At 57.7% G+C, this 23,679-nt stretch overlaps 1 protein-coding gene across 1 annotated transcript in view; it reads left to right on the forward strand.

Moving 5' to 3' along the window:
- The window catches only part of COL4A1 (collagen type IV alpha 1 chain), a 128,688-nt gene that overhangs the window by 29,265 nt on the left and 75,744 nt on the right, over nt 1-23,679 (forward strand). Inside the window, exon 2 of the mRNA XM_051849972.2 lies at nt 22,154-22,213. Coding sequence (XP_051705932.1) covers nt 22,154-22,213 — 60 coding nt within the window. The remainder of the gene's footprint in view (nt 1-22,153; nt 22,214-23,679) is intronic.

Below are 23,679 nucleotides of genomic sequence, written 5' to 3' on the forward strand. Positions count from 1 at the left end.
GGGACCGAGGGGCTGGACATCAGTGCGTCCCCTGTGCAGCCCACAGGACACGGGAGCGCGTGGCTCCCGTGGTTCCCCGTGGCTGCAGGGTCCGCAGAGCCCAGCTTCCGCTTTGTCTCAGTTCTGATGTGTTACCTTTTGGCTGGCATGGGCAGGGCCTCGGCGAGTGACGGCCCGTGCCTGGCGCCGGGCTCACTGCTGGCTTGCCTCTGCTGAGCGGCAGCCAAGTCTCACCACTGTTGCCCATGGGTGTTTGCGATGCTGAGAAGTACTGATTTTTTTAATTAATTAGAAAGAATGTACTCATGCTGGGGGGAGGGCAGAGGGAGGGAGAGAGGGAGAGAGGGAGAGAGGGAGAGGGAGAGGCTGTCTTCCATCCTCTGGCTCACTCCCCAGATAGCTGCAACTGTAGATCTGGCCAGGCTGAAGCCAGGAGCCAGGGGCTCCATCCCAGTCTCCACGCGGGTGGCAGGGGTCCAAGTGTTTGGATCACCCTCCCCTGCCTTCCAAGGCGCGTTAGCAGGAATGCTGGATTGGAGGTGGCGCAGTCAGGACTCAAACTGCCACTCAAATTGCCCATTTCAGGGCTGGGCATTGTGGCATGGCAGGTTAAACAGCCGCCTGCAGTGCCAGCATCCCATACAGGCGCCGGCTCGAGTCCCGGCTGTTCCACTTCCCATCCAGCCCCCTGCTAATGTACCTGGGAAAGCAGCAGAGGACGGCCCAGTGCTTGGGCCCCTGCGTGCACGTGGGAGACCCAGATGAGGCTCCAGGCTCCTGGCTTCAGCTTGGTCTAGCCCTGGCTGTTTTGGCCATTTGGGGGGTGAACCAGCAGATGGAAGATCTCTCTCTCTTTCTCTCTCTCTCCCTCCCTCCCTCTGTAACTCTGCCTTTCAAATAAATAAATATTTTTCTAAAAAGTGGCCACTGCAACGTGGATGCTGGCTTTGCCAGCAGCAGCTTCACCTGCTGGTCCCTGTTCATCTTTCGGTGGGGGGGGGGGGGGCTTACGAAGCAGGTTGTAGGGGATGAGGATTTAAGGTGGCGCAAACACGGGCCACCGACCACACCCACCCCGTGCTCAGAGCGTGCAAGGTCCCACGTGGGCGCGTGGCAGAGACCCCGCAGAACGGGGCTGGCCCTTTCTGGGGAGGCACACGTGAGACTTGTGCTTCAGGTGACGCGTGTTGGCGTCTGGGTGAAGCCCGTGGCCCGTGTCTCCGTCGTGGAGCCGCTGCTGTCCTTCTGCCACCAGTGCGGAACTTGTGGAAGGGCCCTGAGGCTCTCCCACTCCGGGAGGGCGTGGCTGCCCCCGGGGATTCCCGCCTGGCCCTGGGTCTGTGGCCAGGGCTGCCCCCGGTAACCTCCCTCCATCTCCTCGCCCCTCGCTTGCCGCTGTGCATCATGGGAAGAGCTTGTCCCCTCTCTCGTTTCTCATTTATTGAGGGGTTAACGTTGGCCTGGGCTTGTGGATTCTTACTTCAGCCAGGGCCTTCAGTTCATTTCCATCATTGATCAGTTTGGCAAGTTGGCCCAGGTTTGGCGGTTGGGAGTTCGCCTGCCTCCTGGTCGTGTCTATGGTTTTGCCACTGCTTCCTTACCTTCCTGCCCCAGAACAAGTCCCGGGGTGTCCGGTCCCTCTTCTGCCCTGACTCTGAAATTAGCCACTCTTGCAGAAGAGTCTGGACACCAGGCTCCAGGGCCGGGTGTGCCCACAGCAGCTGGCGGGTTCGCTGCTGGCAGCCGTGGGCACAGATTTGATTTCCCAGTGATGCGAGTGCTGACCCCTGTTTGAGAAACGGACGTTTGTAGTCGGGGCTACACCCCGCTGGGGTCACCTGCCATGTCCCGGGTGTGGAGGCCGTGTGGAGTGATGGGAACAGCCAGGCTGGGGCGCGAAGGAGACCCGGGGTCACATCGTCCCACCCCGAGCCTCAGTCTCTTGCTGTGTAAAGTGGGGCCGCCGCCCGACCCCACCCTGGGCGTCCTGGAGCCATTGGGCACCTGCCCAGGACCATGGGGGCTGGGGGGCGGGGCCTGAAACTGACTGCTTGCCCGGAGCCACGATCGTCCTGGCAAGGCGGCGCTCCTGCCGTGAGCTTTGGGCTCCTCTGGCTGGTTATCACTTAAATCATTGTGTGATTGTTTTCACACCGACCTTGCTTGTAATCCCTGTGCGCGGCTGTCCCTGAAGAAGAGCGGCAGGTGCACACGCCCTGTGCGTGTCCCTTGGCCAGGCGGACAGCAGCGACTGGGCAGTCTGGGCCAAGCGCCATCCACGGCCTGGCCAGCGGGCAGCTGCAGAGGTTGGGCTGGGAGGAGGAAGGCTCCCTTCCTCTGGCAGGGCCATCGGGCATCCTCGGAACCCAGCCTGGCCACAGTGGCGTTTGCTGTGTTGTGGCCTGCGTGCCAGTCCTCCGCTGGGATTTGGTGATGTGTGGTGGTCTTCCTCCTCTTTAAGGGTCTGGGGCCCTGACTGTGGTCTTCCTGGCGGGGTCCCTTCAAGACCTCCCACAGAGGCCCGCAAGGTGAGGTCATCTTGCGGAGCCGATCGTGGCCGGCAGGCTGGGCCCACGGAGCGCCGCACGCCTGTCGGCTGTGATGGGCGTGTGCGTGGGGCTGCTGCTGCCGCAGCTCCGATGGGCAGAGTGTGCCCAGCGTTCCCGGAGCTGGCTTGGCTTCTGCAATGCCAGCTGTCATGAATGCGCAGGATTCGTGTGAGAGAACCGTGCTGTTTTCAGTTTCAGAAGCGGCTCCTGGTCTCGAATCTGTAGCCTTTTTACTTTCCTGAGAGGGACGGGCCCAGTCTGTCCGCATAACGTACTTGGGACAACTGCAGGAAAATACGTGGACTCCTGAGTGTGTGTAGGTTGCTGGTTTTTTTTCTCTATATTTTCCTGTATTGTTTAATTATAAGTAAGTGTTTAAATAAAAACACACTTATTTTATGGGACATAGAATAGAAAAACCTTATTTTACTGGTATCAAGGAATACTTTTTTTTTCCTGGATGAGAGGGGATTTTCTGGAACCTTCCTGAAAATTATATACTAATAACAGTTCTCATCATGCGTCGTGTCATTTTGGGTCGTACTTTCCTGACTGAAGTGGGCTCCATGGAGCACGCTCGCTGTGCATGTCCTTAAACCTTCCGGAAGTTTCTCAGTGCTTCCAACATGTGCCCCTCCTTGCTGTCCACCTGGCTGCAGGGACGCTTCTGGCTGTGGGGCTGGTGTCTTGTCTCAGAACATCTCACTGCGGGCCACAGGAAGCCTGGAGAACACGGAGCCCGGCCCCTCCCTCCCCGGCTGCGTGGGGAGCTGGTGATGGACAGGGACGGCTCAAGGGAAAGCCGTGGGCAGCTGAGGGCACTCAGCTGTGCTGTGGGAGGCTCCTCAGGCTCCTGTCCTTGTCGCGTGCAGCGGGCGGGGCACCAGGTCAGGGCCGAGTGACCCAGGCCGCCTTGAGAGGGAGAACCCACACCAGGCGTCTCCCGTGGGACTCCTGGCGGCTCCGCAACTGTCTTTCCGCGCCCCCCCCGTCCCCGCCCCTGGGGGGGTGCTCAAAGCAGGGGAGCTTCTTTCCCATCCCCCACCCGCGGGGCTCCCTGGACGTCCCCGTGGCCAGCGCGGAGGGCAGAGAGGCGCAGGGCCCGCTGGGGGACCGGAAATCCCCTCCCTGGTGGGCGCATTGTGTGGTTTGTGCTCCGGTCAGCACCCAGAGGGTTCTTTGTGGCTAATCCTCATCTGCTCACACGGGCGCGGTAGCCGTGCGCCCGGCCCCGGTGCCCTCTGCAGCCTGACACCCCGTCCCTGTGTTTTGGGGTTCTTCCACCCGCGTTGCACAACACCTCTAAAGTGAAAAACAGGGCTGTGAGAACTGACCGCTGCCCACTTTCCCTGGGGCTCATCGGCACCTGTGAGTGACCCTGGGGTCTCTCTCTCTCCGGAGACCTCAGCCGCAGAGCGGGGCTGTTCTCCAGCGCGCGGTCTTGCTGTCCGCGAGCCCCGTTGCTCCTGTCTGTCGCTCTGTCCCACGTGGGTCTGCCTTCTGCTGCGTGTGCATCCACAGCCGGCTCGGGCCGGTGGCCTGGCTCCTTGTGAGCGAGGAGGAAGGGCAGGGCCCGGCCCAGAGGCGCCCTGCTCGGGACACAGCACAGAGGCCGCTGGCCGGCCGGCCGCGGCGTGGCCGCAGCTGGGCGCCGGTCAGCTCATTCCGAGGCTGTCCTGAAACAGCTGAGCTGGGCAATGGCTTTCAGGGCTTATCGCGCAGCCGATCTTTGCTGCGTGTGGCGTTTCCCGCGCGGGCCGGGGCATGACTTCATTCCCGCGCCGCTGGCTGCCGCCTCCATCCCACCCCGATGGCAGCAGTGTCCTCGTGGGGCGCAGCCCGGGACCTAGGGCGGCAACCCGGCAGAGGGCGGGGCCGGAGGCCATTTCACAGTCGGACATCCTCCTTGCAAGCGAGCTGCTGTCGGGGCCGGGGTGGGGAAGCCTGCAGCAGCTCTTGAGTTCATCCGCTGCCTGGAGTTAGTGACGTGTCTCAGCTGGTCCCTTGCTTTTGTGGGCACCCCCTCGCCCCACCCCAAACCCAAGCTTGCACGTCACAAGTGTCAGAGTGCACAGACGTTCAGCTAATGCATTAACTTTGCCCGTGCACCTCGTCAGAGAGTGCAGAATAGCGGGGAGCAGGGGACCCCCCAGCCCGACCCCAGGCCTCAGGGGAGCCGTGCCACGTGGGACAGCTGTCACCTGCTTTGGGCCCTGGGGCTGACGCTGCCTTTGTAATGCAAGCAGGCCCTACTGTCCTTTGCGGGCACACACTTCCTTATGTTCCTGGAAAGAGAGGGAGAGGCAGGCAGACAGGTCTTCCATCCGGTGGTTTGCTCTCCGAATGCCTGCACAGCCAGCGCTGGGCCAGGCCCAAAGCCTGCAGCCAGGAACTCCATCCAGGTCTCCCACGTGGGTGACAGGGATCCACGGACTTGAGACATTACATGCTGCTTCCTAGGGTGGGCATCAGCCCGAAGCTGGAGCAGGAGCCCTGGTATGGGACGTGGGTGTCCCAGTTGGCAACGTAACCCGCTGCGCCAAGCCAGAGCACACACTTTTTTTTTTTTTTTTTTTTTGATTGTCTGATTGTGGGTGGCTCTTGCGCCTGGTGCAGTGGTGCAAACATTGGCTGTTTCTCAGGCAGCCTGAGTTGGACAGTGCGCACCCCAGACGCATGTGCCTTTAGTTAAGGGTGCCGTGTGTCTCACGTTGGGTGGCGCTGTGACTGGCCTCCTTGTCTTAGCTCCTGTAGTACTCTTCATGACTCAGAATTCACTCCAGGCCTCGGCAGCTGTCTCTACCTGGGCTCGTGGGGTGCAGGGGCCAGCATTCCTGTTGTAGGAGTCGCCCTAGAGGGTATTGGGTCCTTTGCCAATACCTGAGTGAGGTGAGAGGGACAGTGAAGGGGGGGAGGGAAGCAGAGAGAGAGAGAGAGAGAGAGAATGAATTATGTTACCACCTTTGGTCCATAAAGTAATTTGTAAAAATAGTTTCCTTTAAAAAAAACAGTGATGGGCCGGTGCCGTGGCTCACTAGGCTGATCCTCCGCCTTGCGGCGCCGGCACCCTGGGTTCTAGTCCTGGTCAGGGCACTGGATTCTGTCCCAGTTGTCCCTCTTCCAGGTCAGCTCTCTGCTGTGGCTCGGGAGGGCAGTGGAGGATGGCCCAAGCCCTTGGGCCCTGCACCCCATGGGAGACCAGGATAAGTACCTGGCTCCTGCCATTGGATCAGCGCGGTGTGCTGGCCGCGGCGGCCATTGGAGGGTGAACCAACGGCAAAGGAAGACCTTTCTCTCTGTCTCTCTCTCTCACTGTCCACTCTGCCTGTCAAAAACAAAAACAAAAACAAAAACAAAAAACCAAAAACCAGTGACGACTTTTTGGGCTTAAAGAATCCCCGCATGGTGCTAGAGTGGCCGTTTTGTGCTGCATTGGGAAAGGCGGGGCGTGAATGTGCGCGCACTGACGCGCGCTGTTTTCAGCTTCCGCCTTTCTTCTCTTCCTCCCTCGCTCCCTTGCGCCGTCCCCCCCAGCTTCCCCTCCCCCCACGTCCTCCCCAGGGGTCGCTGGGGGCTTGTGTTTGAACTCGGGGCAGGTGGGGTTCTGAGGAAGTTGCTGACTTCGCGGTTTCGGCCAGAGGCCTGTGGGGCCGGCCAGGTTAGTGGACTTGGCCAACCCGGGGGTAGAAGTGATGATTCTGCAGGGGGTGGCCAGCGTGCTCCTGGGGGCTGAGCACAGGGGTTTGCAAGGCCCCGTGTCTGTGCCTCCGAGCAGTAAGGAGCAGAGTCCGTGTGGCTCTGACCTCAGAAGCTGATGAGCCACACTCGTGAGGGGCAGCGCCGAGGCCAGCCCGGGCCCCTGCTCTGGCGGGAGGGGAATGGGGCCCGATCCCGCGTCCCGGGGGAAGCCTCTCCTTTGGAGACCGAGCTGGGAAGACAGCTGCTGCTCCGGCCGCTGCCAGCAGCGAGATGAGCGTGTTCTGAACTTTTCCTTGTGATACAATTTTTGCAGATGTGCTGGCTCCGGAAAAAAAAAAAAAATTCTGGCCAACTTAAAAAAAAAAGTAGTAACCTTTTAACTGTTTACTTTCAGTTTTCCTATATTCATAATTAGGGGTTTATTTTTATTTGGTCATAAACAGGTAGCCTAAAGTTAGATTACAGTTTTATAAAATAACCCTGGTAAGTGCTTACAACAGTTGATGTGGACAATAATAGAGCTTTTCAGCCCTTAGATTTACATTTTTGTGAAACACACAATTGGTGAAGCCGTTCTCCCGCACAGGAGATAAAATGCTTTTTTCCATCTGAGAAGCAACAACACCACTTGTCTTCCTGCTACGAGGTTGGTTGGTTGCACGGGGCAGTGCGGCTCAGTCGCCTTGACGACGTGCCCGTGATGGCTCCCAAAGGTGGGGGGGGGGCTGGATTCCCCAAAGACCTTTGCCTTCCTCGGCTGTGGGGCGGTGAGCGCTCTGCTGTGTCCCTCGCCTTCATGCTTGTGCAGAACTCTCTGCCGTGAGGGAGTTTTACAGAATCTTGGCGAGCGTGTCGGGTTTAGCTAACGAGAGGCACCTGCTGGGACGCGGTCTGGCTCAGGTGCCGGCAGTTAGGTTTAACCACGAGGCTCTGACCCTGGCCACGCTTGTAGCCCCGCGAGGTCCTTGCCCCTGGGTTGAAGTGCTGGTTAACGCTTTCCGCCCTTGAGATGAGAGGCTGATTTTACGGCAGGAGGATGTCCTGTGGCACCGGTGCACGCCCAGGGGACTTAGGGGCCGGCAGCAGATCAGGGCCGCGGGAAACGCAGGCCTTGACCTGGAAATTCCACTCGGGGATTAATTAGTGCCGCAGACTTCGGGAAGCGCGTCTCCCGAGGGCGCATTGTTGGTGCCTTCCTTCCCATTGTGTGCGCCCAGCCCCGGGGGCTCCGTGCCCCTGCCAGGCTTCCTCTGCTGTCCAGTAGTGGGGAGGAGGGAGGCAGGGCGCTCCTGAGGCCATGAAGCCCATGTGGTTTTGTCCAAATGAAGGGCAGGAGTGGACGGAGAGGTGAGCTGAGGATGAGGAGCCCGCGCTCAGCCGTGTGCATGGGAGCTGCCTCTGGAAACTACTTCCGTTTGCTGGCTTGGTGCACCCGGCGGGCGTTGGAGCAAGATCAGCCTGCCTGGTGTTGTCCACTGCGAAGCTTAGCGGTCACAAATGGCTTTCCTTACAGAGGAAAGGGGACGGTAGGAGGCTCGCCCTCCCCTCTCCCTCCCGGCCCTTGGTGTGGAAGGCTCTGGGAGAAACCACGCTGCACCTGTGCACCTTGGCAGGCGGCTCGGGTCTGCATGTGCGGCTCGGAGCCGCCTTCACACGCGATTCTGTGCCTCCTGACTGCTGGGACCTGGGGGCCCGTCTGCCCCGTCCCGAGAGGGGTCATTTCACTGCGGCTCTGGCAACCGCCGCGTGTCCTGGTGTGGCCCTGGCCTCCCCCCGCGGACGGCCCACTCAAACAGCAGTGGGGCTCAGCACGGGGGATGAAGATGGGCAGAAACCGTGGGTGTGGTTAGGGGACAGTGTCTGGCCCAGGGCTGGGTACCTCTGCCTTGCTTGCCCTCCTGCCGCCTCCACGTGGGGAGCTCGGCAGCTCACGGAGCGAGGGACCTGCCGCAGGCGCCTGGAGGCTCCGTTCTAAGGCACATCCCTGACCTGCTGTGAGCCACTTAGGCAGGACCCTCTTGGCCGATTCCCCTGGCGACCCTAATGACTGACATCTGTGTTCTGAGTCTCAGAGGCCAGCGGTGGCTTGAGGAGAGACCCTGGACTGAAAGGCTGGGAGCTCTTGGGTGCTGGGGGCCCGTGGAGAAGTGTTGGAGCTTCCTTCTCCTAGCTGTAAGAAATGGCGGCACTTAGGAGACAGGCGGGAGCCCTCCGGTCTGGTTGGTGGGAAGACAGCAAACAGCTGGAATTGAGATGGGCCTAGGGGATGAGCCAGGGCACCGGCGTGGCCTTGTCTCCCGTGTCCAGGGAGCCAGGTGGTGTGTGTGGCCTCTGGAGTAAGCACAAGGCCTAGTGCAGTGTGGAAAAATGGACATAACGTCCATTTACCATAGTAACCCTTGTTTAAATGGTGTTCCTATGAAAGGGAGGGATAGGATACACAGATATCCGGTCTGTTGGTTTGCTCCCCCAAGTGCTCACGACAGCCAGGGCTGGGCCAGGGTTGAAGCCAGGAGGCTGGAAGCCAGTCCCAGCCTCCCAGGGCGGTGGCAGAGACCCACTTGTACCATGCTGCCTCCCAGGGTGTGCAGTAGCAGGAAACTAGAATGGAGAGTGGGGCCTGGACTGTGCCACCCAGGCACTCTGATACAGGACATGGGCGTCCCCAAATGCCTGCCCCTTCTGTGACCACCGCAAGGTGTGGAGCTCCTTGTCCGTAAGGACGGGCGCACTCTTGTGCGTCCATCACCGCCGTCCATCTTCAGAAGGTGTCATCTCGCAGAGCTGAGACTTGGCACCCACTCAGCAGGGCGGTCTCGCTCCTGTCCGTGTGAGAAGCACGTGTGCTACTCTTATCTCTGGGAGGCTTGGGAAAATGGACGTTAACCTGGATGTGCCGTGATGGGTGACTCTTACCGCCAAGCATCCGATGGCTCCGTCAGCTCTGGGCTTGGCCTTTGGGGAGAGGCCACCAAGGTGGCGGCCCACGGTTGGGGCACGCGCTGGAGGGGTGGCTGCTGACCTGAGTAGGGCACGAGTGAGTTGTGTGGTAACCTGACGAGAGCTGCGGCTTTGTGGGAACTGGGCTGCAGCCACGCATCTCACGCCTGGGGCGGCGGCGGGGGGGAAGGAGCTCCCTGGGGAGCTGGCACCTTGGCTGTGGGCCCACCTGTGACAGCTGTCCATCTAAGGGGCCAGGGCACACGTGAGAGCATGTGCAGAGCCTAGAACCTAAGGTAGGCACTTGGCTCTCTCTGTTTTTTCCAGACTGACTTTATTTATTTGAAAGGCAGAGTTGAGAGAGAGAGAGAGAGAGAATCTTCCATCTGTTGCTTTATTCCCCACATGGCTGCAATGGCAGGGGCTGGGCCAGACCAAAGCCGGGCGCCGGGAGCCCGGAGCTTCATCTGGTCTCCACAGAGGTGCAGGGTCCCAAGCGCTATCTGAACAGTACTCTAGTTTCACTAATTTTGTAAAGCAGAAAGGAGGAGGGCTGCTCACAGAGGCCGGGACCCTGTGTAGTGAGGGGCCTCAGGAGAGACCGGCCCCCGTGTCCAGAGGGAGACTTTGTGTTGGGCCAGTTTCCTGTCTAGTCAGCGGGGAACAAAAGAAGACAGATGGACACTCCCGATCCCTTCAGCTCCTTGGGCTAAGATAGGATTCCCATCATGTGTTTGCTCCACCCAGATTGTTCTAGACAAGCCTTAAAAAAAAGAAACCATGATTGCTGATATTGTTGATGCAAAAATTTGTTTTAGACTTGCACAGTTTATACTGAATGTGTCCCGTCAAATTAGAGGGCCAGTGCACGTGTGTGTACACACATATACACACGTGCACACACACACACAGAGACAACGAAGGCTGGGTGGGTGAGAGAGCAGAAAATGATGATTTATTGAAAGCAAAACAAGGTCTGGGGGTGCCTGTCTTCAGGAGGTAAAGTCTGCAGATTAATGAAAGGAAAATCCATCGTGTGTGGCTCTCAACGATGAGTCGTGTCCACCGCCAGGGACGGGCCGGGAAGGCTGCCGGGGATCAGGCGGGAAGAGACAAGCAGGTGGAATAGGTCGCAGCCCCTGTGTCATCTGGGGGTGTTGACGCCTTCCAGGGCGCCGTGGGTAGCTCAGCGTTACCAGCTCTGAGGTCTTCGGGTTAGAAACTTGCTTTGGGCGATAGATCAAGGATGCCTATCTCAGGCGAGGGTTCTTCAGAAAGTTCTTAGAAGATGGAATTAAAAGCTGTGTTTACTTTGGTGCGAAAGATATGAGGAATCCGTGCATGGTTTGTTCATAATACAAATTTTCCACGAACAGAGACCTCTTGTACGCATGGATTTCAAAATGTTTTGCACCAAAGTAAACATTTAATTCCATTTTCATGAGCTTTTAAAAGTGCTCTTGTATGTGTATTTTCCAGTCTTACTGATCTGAAATGCAACTAAATGCATCTAACACTAAATCTATACAGAAAATAATCTTTTTTTCAAAGATATTTAATGATTTAAAAATGTGTATTTTGGTAGCCACAGTGCCTCACTTTTCTTTGTATAAGATTATCAAAAGCTATAGTTGAAGTAATGACCAAAAACTAGTATTATTCATTAACTTATTTGTGGACTTATCATTAACGTCAGCCAGTCATTCTAGCTTGTGTTTCTAATAAAGGGATTCACAACAGTCAAGATACTGGTCAACCTAGGTATCCAACAATGGAAGAGTGGATAAAGAAAATGTGTAGACACAACGGGATATTATCCAGCCATGAAAAAATAAGATCTTGTATTTTTTTAAAGATTTATTTGAAAGTCAGAGTTACACAGAGAGAGAAGGAGAGGCAGAGAGAGGGAGAGACGTCTTCCATCCGCAGGTTCACTCCCCAGATGGCCACAACAGCCAGAGCTCAGCAGATCTGAAGCCAGGAGCCAGGAGCTTCCTCCAGGCCTCCCACATGGGTGCAGGGGCCCAAGGACTTGGGCCATCTTCTACTGCTATCCCAGGCCACAGCAGAGAGCTGGATCAGAAGTAGAGCAGCTGGGACTGGAGCTGGTGGCCATACAGGATGCCAGCACTGCAGGTGGTGGCTTTACCCGCTATGCCACAGCGCCGGCCCCAGATCTTGGTATTTGTTGCAAAATGAAAGGAACCGTAGACCAATATGTTAAGTGAAATGAGCCAGGCACAGAAAGACAAGCACTGCATGTTTTCTCTCTTATGCAAAGGTTAATTTATATATATGTGTGTGTGTGTGTGTGTGTGTGCGTGCGCGTGCGTGTGCACACGTGATTTGAGGGAGGCTGGGTAATGGGTGCAAAAGCACTGTTAGGTGAAGGCAGCCCGGCCTGGTTTTCCGCAGAACAGCCGGAGGACGTAGCGTGTGGTGATGTATTAGGTGTGGTGTGAAGAACTGGAGACGGGAGCTGGTGGACTCTAAACACAGATAAGGAAATGGAAGACAGGCTGCCTGTTGGGTTGCGAGGTTTATGCTGAGATACTGCACAGCGTGCTATGAAAAGGTGCAAGTATGACATGTGAATCCAGAATTTAAAAACAAAGGCAAAGCATATGGTTGAGATAAATGACTGAAATAACTTTTAAAAAATTTATTTATTTGAAAGGCAGAATTACACAGATGTTCCATCTGCTGGTTCACTCCCCAGTTGGCCCCAATCACCTGGGCTCTGCCAAGCCAAAGCCAGGAGCCTGGAACTTCATCCGGGTCTCCGATGTGGGTGCAGGGACCTAGGTACTTGGGCCGTCTTCTGCTGCTTTCCCGGGCCATTAGCAGGGAGCTGGCTTGGAAGTGGAGCAGCCGGGACACGAAGCGGCGCTCCTATGGGTTGTCAGTGCCGCAGGCAGAAGCTTGGCCGGTTACATCACATGCCCGTCTCTCTCTTGAAACCACGTTCAGAACTTGACGTGTACACGGCTGTTGAAATTGTGTTTTCGTGATTACTGTTCATTCCCTGTGGCTCAACGTGATTTGCATTTTTGCCTTCACGATGGGTGGCAGCAATAGGTGTCTATAGAATTTTCTAGATGCTAATATAGTCGCTCTGTAAGTGCTGTGCATTAGACACCATGTTTTTGTGTGCACAGGTCTCCTGAAGCTCTGTAGTTCTGCCAGCTGTAGGCAATGGGGCATCAGTGTCTGTCGGGTGTGGCCAGGGAGGAAGGGCACAGCCGTGTGCCGAGACCTGGGCTTGCGGCTGTCGGTGGAGCAGCCAGCGCCTCTCCCTCAGTGCTGCCTCTTCACGTCTTCGGAGGAGGTGTGGGGGAAGTGTGGTTTGGCCCTGGGCCTGGACGGGCCACGCCTGTGGAGTTGACCACAGCCGCTCCCAGGAACCTCAAGAGAGTGCTCCTGGCCCCCCCGGCCACAGTGTACATACCAGAGCCTGTCATTGGGAAACCACAGTTCTGACCAGAGAAAGTTTGACTTTCCTCTGTGGTTTACCTCATTTTCCCTTTTCCAACCGTAAGTGTTGCACTCCTGTTGGGGGGCGGGCCCTGGGAAAGTGCCGAGTGTGGCTCGCGGCGGGCGAGGCGTTGTGGTCCAGCCACCCTCGCTGGCCCTGTGCTCGCCGGAGGTCCCCGCTGGCGCGGTCACGCCCGTCCCTGCTGTCTTCCCTGGTGCATGTCACTCTGCAGGGTGCATTGCCGGCCACGTCTGTCCCCAGAGCAAATCCGATCGTGTCGTCCTCCGGGGGCAGCGTTGCCAGGAGGGGCTCCTCGGGGCTTGGGGGCCCTGCTGCAGCGCTGGACAGTCTGCCCGTCATGCAGGGCATCCAGCATCGTGTCTCGTGACCCTCGGGAGGAACTGAGACCGGGCAGAAGGCCCTGGGCTCCCTTGGCTGAGCCTCCGGGGCCGGCGTGCTGTGGGCTGGACTGCCAGCCTTGCTCTCCCGCTGCCGGGCCCTGTTTGGGGCCACCGTGTGGGAGGCCAAACCCCAAGCCTGGGCTGTCCCCTCCTGGACTTATCCGGGGAGAGCGGGGCCCTGCTGGCCTGGCCGGACGGCCCGCCCCTGCCGTGTCTGGGCAGGTGCCCGGAGAGCAGGGCGAAGCCCGTCCTAGCTGCTCCTTAATGAGAACGGAGGTGGGGACGGAGAGAGATCCCATCTGCTGGTTCTCCTCCCAGATACCCACATCCGGGAGCAGGGACCCCAATCCAGCTCTCCACCAACTACCCCAGCCGTGTAGGCGCCAATGAAATCCTTAGGGTGGGTGTGAGTTACAGGCCCGGTCAGCCACCTGCTCCACGACTCCACAGAAAAGACTGCCTGGCCGCCTGCCTTTGGAGCAGGGATTTATCCTGTTGGGGAGGGAGAGAGAGCCAGTGGGGTGGGCGGGGCGGGTGATAGATGTTGGAGCACACCCGCACCCCACACTGGCACTGGGGAGGAGAGAGCCAGGGGGTGGGTGGGGCGGGTGAGGGACCTTGGCGCACCCTGTGGCTGGCGCAGAGGGTGATGCAGCCGCTCGGGGCCCTGGTGCTGGAGTCCTGGCTGCTCTGTTCCCATCCAGCCCTAGTGCATGCGTCCCTGCCGTCCATGTGGAGACTGGGATGGCGTTCCTGGGTCAGGGGTGGACGTCTGGGGACTGAACCAGCAGGTGGAAAATCTCTCTCTCCCTCTCTCTCTCTTTCTCTTTGTCTCTTTCTCTCTCTCCCCTTTCAAATAAATAAATAAATCTTTTTGAAAAAAAAAAAAATTCTGAGCTGCATGTCAGTCATTCTTGAAATATTTCGCTAGTCACTTGGGCTTTTCGTGTTTCCTTTTTGAGTGTCTTACAAACCGTAGGGTCCTTAAAGGATCAGCCGGTGGAACGCAGCGGGATAAACACAAAATTGCCTCTGCTGCCCATGCTCGGCACGAAGCGGGTCCTCCGCCGCCTTGTGCCCCTTCCCCAGCGCCGCTGGAGCCTCCGGGACGTGTTGGCAGCGACGGCCCCGCAGGTGGCGCAGGTCCCTCTGGCTGGCTGCCCCTGGGCCCCGCCAGGCTGGGGCTTGGGGTCTGGGGCCGGCGCGGGAACATGCAATGCATCCTGGGTCGTGGCAGAAGTTCACTGCTGCGCCTTTGAGTTCAGCTTTCAGACCCAGCCAGGAGTTCTCTGAAGGTGACACACTGGTGATGGTGGGCTGGGACCCGAGGGTGGGTGCCCGGCAGGAGTCCGCTGAGGCCGGGCGTGGGGGAGGGGAGCTGCCCGAGTGTGGCCCCGTGGGCAGGCAGCACTGGCTCAGACTGTGACACAGGTGTGAGCCAAGGCGCCCACGCAGTACTGATGGGGGCCCGGCCTTGACCCCTGCATCCTCCCACTCTGCCCCTCCTTCCTCTCCCGCCCCCTCGTTAGCCCTTTCCAGCCGTAAGTCTGTTGCTTGGAGACGCTGCGATTTCTCTCTGACCAGGAACGGATGAGGAAGGACCCCTCATCCTAGTGGTCGCGTCTCCTTCCAGCTTCCTGCGTGTGCCTTTGAGATGGCCGTGGCGGGTCCATTTCTCCGACCCCGTGCTGCTGTTGCGGGCGGAGTCGGAGGAGCGGCCCCTGCCTCTGCCTGTCTGCTCTGGCTGCCGGGCCCAGACCTCAAGGCCAGGCTCCCTCCCTGCCTCTGGGAACACCCAGCACCCTGCCAGCCCTGCAGCCCTTTCTACATCCTGTTTCCTCCCTGAATTTGGAGATTCCGGGCCCCTGTGCCGAGCAGAGGGCTCCCTCCTCCCGTGTGCACGGCACCTGCCGTTGCCTCTCTCTCGTGGCTCGCCTCTCCTCTGTACCAGGCTCGCCCTGTGTGCTGACCCTGGCAATGCCAGGCACACCGTGGATGGGAAGGGAAGCCTCCATCTGTGACGTGAGGGTGAGTGGGGCACAGCGCTGAGACCACACATGGGTGCGTGGAGGACACAGGCTCCGACAGCCCCACCCTGCTGACCGGGCGCAGCACGGTGCCTGCCCGGGGCGAGGAGGCTGGGCTCTGGCAGGAGAGGCCAGATCCCGAGCAAGGAAGGGGCTTTGTGTTTTGGGCCCCTGGAGACAGAAGAGACAGGAATCATAAGTAGGTCAGCAGCTCCGTGCACTCCAGTGCAGTGGGGGAGCTACACGCGTCCTCCGAGCTGGGAGAAGGGGCCCAGCTGTGGCTTCTCACGCCCGGCTGCTGAGCCTTGAAGGGGCGGGCGGATGTGGAGGGTGGGGTAGGGGGTGGCAGCCTGGCTGGTGGGAGAGGGGCTCGGGGAGACACGAGAGTGGCAGGGAGGGAGTTGGGTGCAGATGCAGAGCTGTGCTGTGACGTTAAGGACTTTGGCTGCACCGAGGGGGCGGACAGACCCAAGAGTCCACACCGCTGCCCTGGCCTCCCTGGAGACATCTGGGAGCAGGTCCTGGCTGAACTCACTTGTCTGGTTTGTGCATCAGACTGGTGACTCACAACCACGGGAAGGCGCACCCCCGGCCCTGTGTTCCCACCCCTGGGTCCCCATGGACACCACTAAGCCACCACTCAGGGCCGCGCAGCCACCCAAGGAGGCAGGCTCACATGGCAGCCGAGTACAGCCACATCTGTGTGCAGCTGGACAAGCTCAGTGACCCAGGGGCGCGACTGGACTTCCTCAGCGTCCCCTCCGGGCCACGCTGTTCCCTCGGTGGGAGCATCGAGTGTCCGCCCCCGCTGAGTGGGGGGGAAAGGGGAGGAAAGGAGGGAACATGAGTCAACAAAATTGGACGACGGGGACGGCTGAGACCGGAGCCGCAGTCACGCGTTGACAGCGGGCGAGGCTGAGCAGACACCCCCATTCCTCGGTGCAGGACTCTCGCTTCCGATGAGAAGCTGTCCTGCTGTGAGGGGGCGGAGAGGCGTCGGCTACGTATACGAAATTCACTTTCCTCTCAAATTTTTCATGCTAATATTTTTTTTTTGCCAAGAACGTATCAGCACTTGGAGTTGTGTTCAGAAAGAGCAGAATTATTTAGTAATCTACAGAAGCAGTGAGTTGTTCTGCATCTGTGTCTTCCCTTGTTGAGTGGAAGAGAAATTACATTGTGTCCTTTCCGTTGACTTACTGTTGGAGAATTCTTTCCACATCTCTGGGGACGTGGGGCGTGGTGGGTGCCCCGCACGTCCTCCATAGCATCTGAGTTTTGCAAGTGTGAGCTTTTAAGCAGTCGCTTTGCACTGCAGAATTCGGCGCATATTTTGCTCCCTATTTTTAAATCTCTGAGTTGTTTTTTGGGGGAATAAGCTTTGCAGAAGCTCAGGATATGCACAGGAACATATCAGACGCTAGGGGCACAGCTGAGTGCTGACCCCACAAAGCCAGCGTGCCCGCAAAGCCAGGTCGAGAATCAGAGCCCCGGCAGAAGCCGAGCCTCCCCGGGGGGCCTCCTTCCACTCCTCGAGGGCTCCCAGCAGCCACCACCTCCCGCCCTCCAGCTCTGTGTAGTTTTGAGGCAGATATACATGGGACCCCCGGCTGCCGTCTTCTGTGCCTGGCTTCCTACGCGAGATGGTTCCAAGGTGTAGCTGGCTTCCCCTGTGGGGACAGCGCTTTGAGCTGTGAGCCCGGACTGTCGCTGATGCGAGCCTTCTGTCTCCTTCTGGCTCTGCTGCCGTGAACCCCTGAGCAGATCTTTTCTCCTCCTGATTTTACTGAAATTCAGGGAAGTGCGAAAACCACAAGTGCACTGCTCTTTGAATGTTCACAGCTCTGTACACCCGGGCAGTCCCCGCCGGCCTCACAGGTGTGCACACCCAGGGACCCACTGCTTGCCTCTGGTCAACAGTTTCCAGTACCCCAGAAACTGCCCTCCTGCCTCCTCTCAGCCTCCCCGCATGTCATTGTTCTGCCTTCGTAGACGGCGCATCTGCCCTGGGACACTGTGTTCCTACCGAGTGGGCTCCTCTGTGGTTGACGGAGATTCTTGTTCAAGGCGTTCCTTGGTGGTGTGGGGTACTCGGAGAGCCGTTTGGCAGGAGCTTGTGGCCGTAGATAAGCATTACCAAAGCAGCATATGCTGCTTACAACCGCAAACCAGACATCCTAACACCTAACACAAGCGAAGACATCCTAACACCCAAAAGCAAAGTGAGCGCTTGGTATCTATGTATATGTGTGGCCATCTTGAATCTGCCACACTAGCCCTGTGGTCGGATCCGTGTGGCTCTGTGCAGAGGCTGCCGTGGGTGCCCGAGCATGCACAGCTGGGCTCACACCTAGGGGTGGAATTGCTGGAAGGAGCCCGTGCACGTCCTTGACTACAGCAGGTGCCGCCCATTGGTTTCCACGGTGCTGTGCACTGGGCAATCACAGCAGCCCCCGGCATGGAGGCTGCACTGCCCCCCACGTCCTTGGCTCCTGCACCCCATCCTGTTCCCCCACCCTGGTAGCCCTGAGACGCGTTCTTTTGTCTGCACTGCTTTCTTTCGTTGGGTAGTTGGTGACTCAGAAGCCGGCCGAGGAAGTGCTACCAGCAGGAGGAGCGCGGGGCTGGCGGCTCCACCACGAAGCCGTTCGGACGTTTTGCACAGTGCAGGGAATGTGTAAAGGAATTTGAAAGATAAGCTGTTTGCACTTGGCAGATCTCCACGTGTCCCTATTTGGTGGGATGTGAAACGCATAAAAGTTGTTCAAGCAGAGATGTTAAAGGTCTCTCTTCCATCAGAAGCGGGGAAAGTCATAAAACAGGGGCTGCATCCTGTTTGTTGCTCTCCAAGTGTGCCCTCATACAGTAGATATGCCACTGCTGACAAACGCATGGGACCCCACCAGAGGGCTCCCCTCCCACCCCTCCCCTCTGCTGGCACTCACTCACATACACACACACACAGGATGGTAGCTGGCATGCTGTGGTCAAGCCAAGAGGCCATCTCTGAACAACAGGAGCCATTCTCCCCAACAGCCTCCCTGGGGGGCGCCCTGCAAGGCTCCCTGTTGGTCTCCAGACGGGAGAAGGGCCGGAAATCGTCCTTAATTTCTACCGAAGCCATTGACCCGCATCCCTCCCTTTCCTTCTTTGGCACTAGCGCTGTGTGCTGTAAAATCATCCAGTATTTTTAGAAAGTAGCGTCCTCTGCGACACTGGGGGCTGGCGGTTCAACTCTCCGGGCGCTTAATGGACGCACGAAGGAGACATGTAGTCAGATGTGTATGAATTGGTTTAACCCACAGAGTTGGAAGAGCATCTTGGAGAATGTAAAGGATGTTTGGTTTAGGGATTACTTGGTAGGACCCTTTGCATTCCTTTCATACTGTATTTTCTGTTTTTGTTAACGTTGATCCTGGCCGTCGGGGTTTTGTGTGTGCCTGTGTGCCTGACGGAGCTCGCTCTGAGCACCCCGTGATTCTCTCACTTTCTCCTGCAAACCCAGTGGACGCTGTTCGGTGTCTCTGTCGGAGGCAGCTCCTCGTGCGCTCCCGGAGGCGAGAGGCTTCCCCTGGGGGCCTGTTTGCCTTGGGTTTTCATGTGCACGTGATGAGGGTTCCCCTGTTCCCTGTCTCCTGCTGACTGTTGACCGTGGTCCATTTCTGTAGAGCAGCTGAGGCCACAGCCTGCTTGTGCTTTGCCATCTCCCTGTCCTGGCCCTGGCTTGCTCTGGGAGGCACCTTCAGGCCCGGCTCCCGCCATTGTGGTGGCCGGGTTGGGTCCCCGAGAGGGGACGGGCAGGAAGAAAGCACTTGGGCATCTGCTGCTGCTTTCCCAGGCCATTAGCAGGGAGCTGGATCAGAAGTGGAGCAGCCAGGACTCGAACTGGCGCCCATAGGGGATGCCGGCACTACAGGCGGCGGCTTTACCCGCTACACCTCAGCGTCGGCCCCAGTAGTAGTTGTTTTTAAATAAGATGCGAGGCCACCCAGAATTTGAAGCACACACACAGCCTTCTGGCCTGCGAAGCCGACCGCAATTTAAAAATGCTGAGGGACCATCAATCCTGGAGTTGCCCCTGAGAACCCGAATTGCTAGGAACATTTTTCCTACAGGAAATTCAGCAGATCGGATTTCCCATGTGAATAAACCCACTACAAATCTTTGGTCTGGGAGTTTTAAGATGTTTGCTTAACATGAGGGATAAACTGGGCAGGGGAGGGCTGGGGGGTGGTCTGAGTGGTCCTCGCCCTCTGTTCTTTGAGTTTCATTGATGTGTGTCTGGACCGGAGCTGGTGTGCAGGGCCCTGGTCACTCCCCCCCCCCCCCAACCTCTTATCAGTGGCCCCTGTGATGAAGGCTTTCCCAGATAGCTTCAGGGAACAGTGCCAGGGAATTCATTTTTTACAACCTCCCTCACACTGAATAAAGATAAGCTCCTGAGATCCCATCAGCCTTGCAGAGAACAGCCCAGCCCAGCGTCCCCGCACAGCCGGGGCCAGCCTCGGCTCCGGCTGCGCACCTGTCAGCAGACGTCCACTCTTTTTGGGCTGGCGCTGAATCCCCAGCAGCCGCGCCCGGGCACCCGGCCTCGGCAGGTCGGCTTTTCCTGCTGCCGCCTGCAGGGATGGAGTGAGGTTCCCAAGGGGTCAGAGTCAGAGCCGACTCTGTGGACCTGTCCAGAAGCCTCCTCTGACCCGCAGGTTGCCCTGGAGCTACCCCACCTTCTGGGCTATCTGGACTGGGGGCTGACCTGGCTGTGGGCCCCTGGGCAGCTCTAAGTGCCACTCATTCCCTGAGGGCCCAGGCCCTTCCACGGCGACCTGGTGACCAGATGACCAATGTCATTGTCGAGGGCCCTTTCTGGAGTATTTTCCTGGAGGGCCGTGAGGGCCTCGTGTGCTGTGATTTGAGGTGGACACGTTGCTGGACTGGCATCCACACACAACTGCTTTAAAAAAAGTATTTATCTGAAAGTCAGAGTTAGAGAGGGAGAGACAGATCTTCCATCCACTTGTTCACTCCCCACATGGCTAAAAAGGCCCAGAGTTGGGCCAGACCAAAGCCAGGAGCTTCTTCCGGGTCTCCCGCGTGGGTGCAGGGGCCCAAGGACTTGTGCCACCTTCTACTGCTGTCCCAGGCCATTAGCAGGGAGCTGGATCAGAAATGGAGCAGCCGGACTTGAACTGGTGCCCATGTGTGATGCCACTGTTACACACGGAAGCTTAACCCGCTACACCACAATGCTGGCCCTGACAAGTGTTTTTATTTATTTAAGGTAGATTAAACGGACACCAGTAGCACCGCCTGATACGGCAACGGTGACTGTGTCCCTGCCGCTCTGTCTTGCTGATTTAGAACGCCTGTTTATGAGTGTTTGGACAACTCGGCGGTTAGGCTAGATCCAGCAATTGATGCTGAAGATTTGAATAGCTTCACTTGAATGGTATCGTTATTTCTTCCTGTGGGCTTTGCAATCCATGTAGGCTTCCATGAAAAACACGCCTGAATCAGGCTGTGGAGGGCCCCGCTCAGGAGAGGCACTGCTGGCACCCATGGGAGCCCAGGGAGGGAGCAGGTGCCCCTCACCTGGAGGCTAGCAGGGGCAGCGGGAGCTGTGGTAGGCACATCTGGGAGGTGTCTCGGTGGTGTCTGCACAGCTTGGATGAGTTTTCTGGAGCACGTGTTAGAGATTTTGGCCTTATCTCTTCGGATGGCTCCAGCGGTTCCCCCAAAGCCGTGTGCACAGATGGGAACCGTTAGGGGACGGGAGAGCGGGGGCCGAAGACTGCCATAGGCGTGAGCCTGCGCAAGAGCGGGTCTGCACGCTCTGGAGCTTGCGGGGCGGGTCGCCAACGTCCCCATTTCCAAAGTAGAAAATTAAGAACAGCTTACTGTCTTGGAGGCATTGTTCAGATTTAACCTTATAAAATAAGCGTCTCCAGATGCCATTGTTTTAGGCTGAAGATCTCCGTGGCAACGGGGCTGAGACTTGAGCATAGTGTGGGAAACACAGATTTCACGTGCTCGCGGGCCGTCGAGCGGCGCGGCCGGGGTTCCGCGGAGCTGTTACCACCTGAGCACGGCACCGCAGCCCTTCCTCGTCGGACGCGAGGCCAAGCTGGTGCCTCGGCACTCGGGTGTTGGCTCTGTCCCCCTGGTGGCCCGTCCACGCCGCCTCTGTCGGTCCTGATTTAGAATTTGGGTTCCTCTGGGGAAATGGCAGATGTGTGCACGCGGTGTCAGACGTCTTTCAGAGGGGTGGGAGTGTTTCTCGCGGAAGTTGATGCTGGGCTCTCGTTTCAACTTCGGCCCGATTTCTGTTTCCAGGACTGTACAGTGGGGGTCCAGCACCTACGTCCAGAATGGTCTTAGGATTGGTAGATGAGATGATGGCTGTTGGTGGCACCTGATGTGCGTTTGAACTCGTGTTGGTTCATACCCTGGGATTCTTCTCCTGGCATTTTTAACTTTGATGCCTAGGTTAGAGATGAACTGAAAGAACATTTTGTTGTTCAATTTTCTCTGATGGAATACTTGCTCTTTAACTGAGTTCAAAAGTCTGTTCTTTAAGACTTGGACTTAAACATCTGCTCATTCAGTTACTGTCTGTGCAGGTGCCACTCGTGTGCTTGTGTGTCCCTGGGCAAGTGAGGGGCACAGCCTGGACCCCACACTCAGAGCCCTCGGCCCCCACATGAGATGTGCCGGTCCCATAGCCTTGCAGGCATGGCTGGTGTCCCGGATGAGCCCACTGAAAACAGAACTTGGAAATGGACGAGAAGCACGGGTGGTTCCCTTCACGTTTTTGGAACGCATGGTCTGTGGTTGATGCTCCGAGGTGCGTTCCCTCGTTGGGTTGGAGAAGGGAGTTGCACGGCGAGGACCGGTGCTCAGCAGCCCCCTGGCAACCCAGCCAGATGTGCAGCAGTTCAAGATCTTGCTCGACACGCGCGGGCGGGCGTTTTCTCTTGAGTAGGCGAGACGGCAGTGTCGTACTCGCCAAACGCTGACCTCGGTGTGAGCGCGTTCCCCTATTGAAAGGTGTTCTCTGTATTGCAGGGTGGCTGCGCTGGCTCTGGCTGCGGGAAGTGTGACTGCCACGGAGTGAAGGGACAGAAGGTGAGTAGCCGACCTCCGAGCCCCACGGCTTCCTTGGGCACTGCCACCTCCACCGCGGCGTTCAGACCCAACATGTGACGGTTCACCAGATAAGCGAGGATTCGTGCGAAAGCCCCATTACCGTTTTCACGATGGCCCCAGAGCGGTGGGAAGGAACCAGCCACTCTAACGTCCTGTCCAGACACTGTTCCTCTTCCCTACCGTCTGTGTTCCACAGTGGCAGTAAATATAAACAAAGGGATTTGGTTAGTTTTGTTCTGACTCCAGGAGCACATGTATTGGCAGAAGAGCTGTTGAGTCAACTGTGCTTTCTGGAATCGATGTAGAAAAGCTAGAGTTTGAGCTTTTTTCCTGAAGAGCAGAGTTTCTATTCAAACTGAGGCCTTCTATTGAAATTAGTGATTTTCTTTTTGAGAAAAACTTGTTTATTGGAAAGGCAGAGCTACCGAGAGACAGCTGTTCCCTCCACTGGTTCCCTCCTCACATGGTGGCAATGGCCAGAGCTGGGCCAGGCCAAAGCCAGCACTCTTGCATGGGTGCAGGGGCCCAAGCACTTGGGCCGTCTTCTGCTCCTTTCCCAGGTGCATTAGCTGGGAGCCGGATTGGAAGTGGAGCAGCCGGGACTCGAACCGATGCTTACGTGGGATGCAGGTGTTGCAAGCAGTGGCTTGACCTGCTGCATCACAAGGCTGGCCCCTGAAATACTTTTTTAGACAATTTTTATACACACATCCTGGTCTGGATTTATTTATAAAAGTAGCGTTTCTTTATTCCCTAGATGTAAAATCACGCATTTTTTTCTAAGCCTGGATGCTCCTCTGTCTCTTCGAGGATTGTGGGTCTAGGTAAAGTCAGGCTTCTCTCCAGAGACAGGACAGCCCTCGTGTCGTGTCTGTGCCTTGCTGTTGGCTTCAGAGAGGGAGGGCCGCGTCTGGTTTCCACCCACAGGACGGGGCTGTATCCCCCACGGCAGCTGTGGTCACTGTGGAGACCGGGTGTGCCTGAGGCAACAGTAATCCCTCCCCGAAGCCCTGGCCTCCAGCGCAGGTGCACACGCGGGCGGGGCCCTGTTCTCCTGGCTGTACTCTGCACCACGCCCCGTTCTCAGCGAGCTGGAGGCATCTTTCATCGTCTTTCAGGCCAGCTTAGGAACCTTTTTTTTTTTTTTTTTAAATATTTCTTTATTTGGGGTGTGGCAGGGTGGGAGAAGAGAGATCTTCCGTCTCTACAAATGCCCACAGTGAGTGGGAACTTGGCCAGGGGCTGGGCCAGGACCTAACCCAGGAACCAGGAGTGCAGAGCAGGTCTCTGTGAGCGGCAGGGGCACAGGTACTGGAGTCACCGTGCTGCCCCCAGGAGCTCATTGGCAGGAGGCGGGGGCAGGAGTTGAACCCAGGCGCTGCCTGTCAAAGGATCCATGGAGTCACGGACTCACACTTCTGCGATCCTGCAAATTCTCCTGAACG

This window comes from Oryctolagus cuniculus, chromosome 9 (assembly GCF_964237555.1).
Source record: "Oryctolagus cuniculus chromosome 9, mOryCun1.1, whole genome shotgun sequence".
NCBI lineage: Eukaryota > Metazoa > Chordata > Mammalia > Lagomorpha > Leporidae > Oryctolagus > Oryctolagus cuniculus.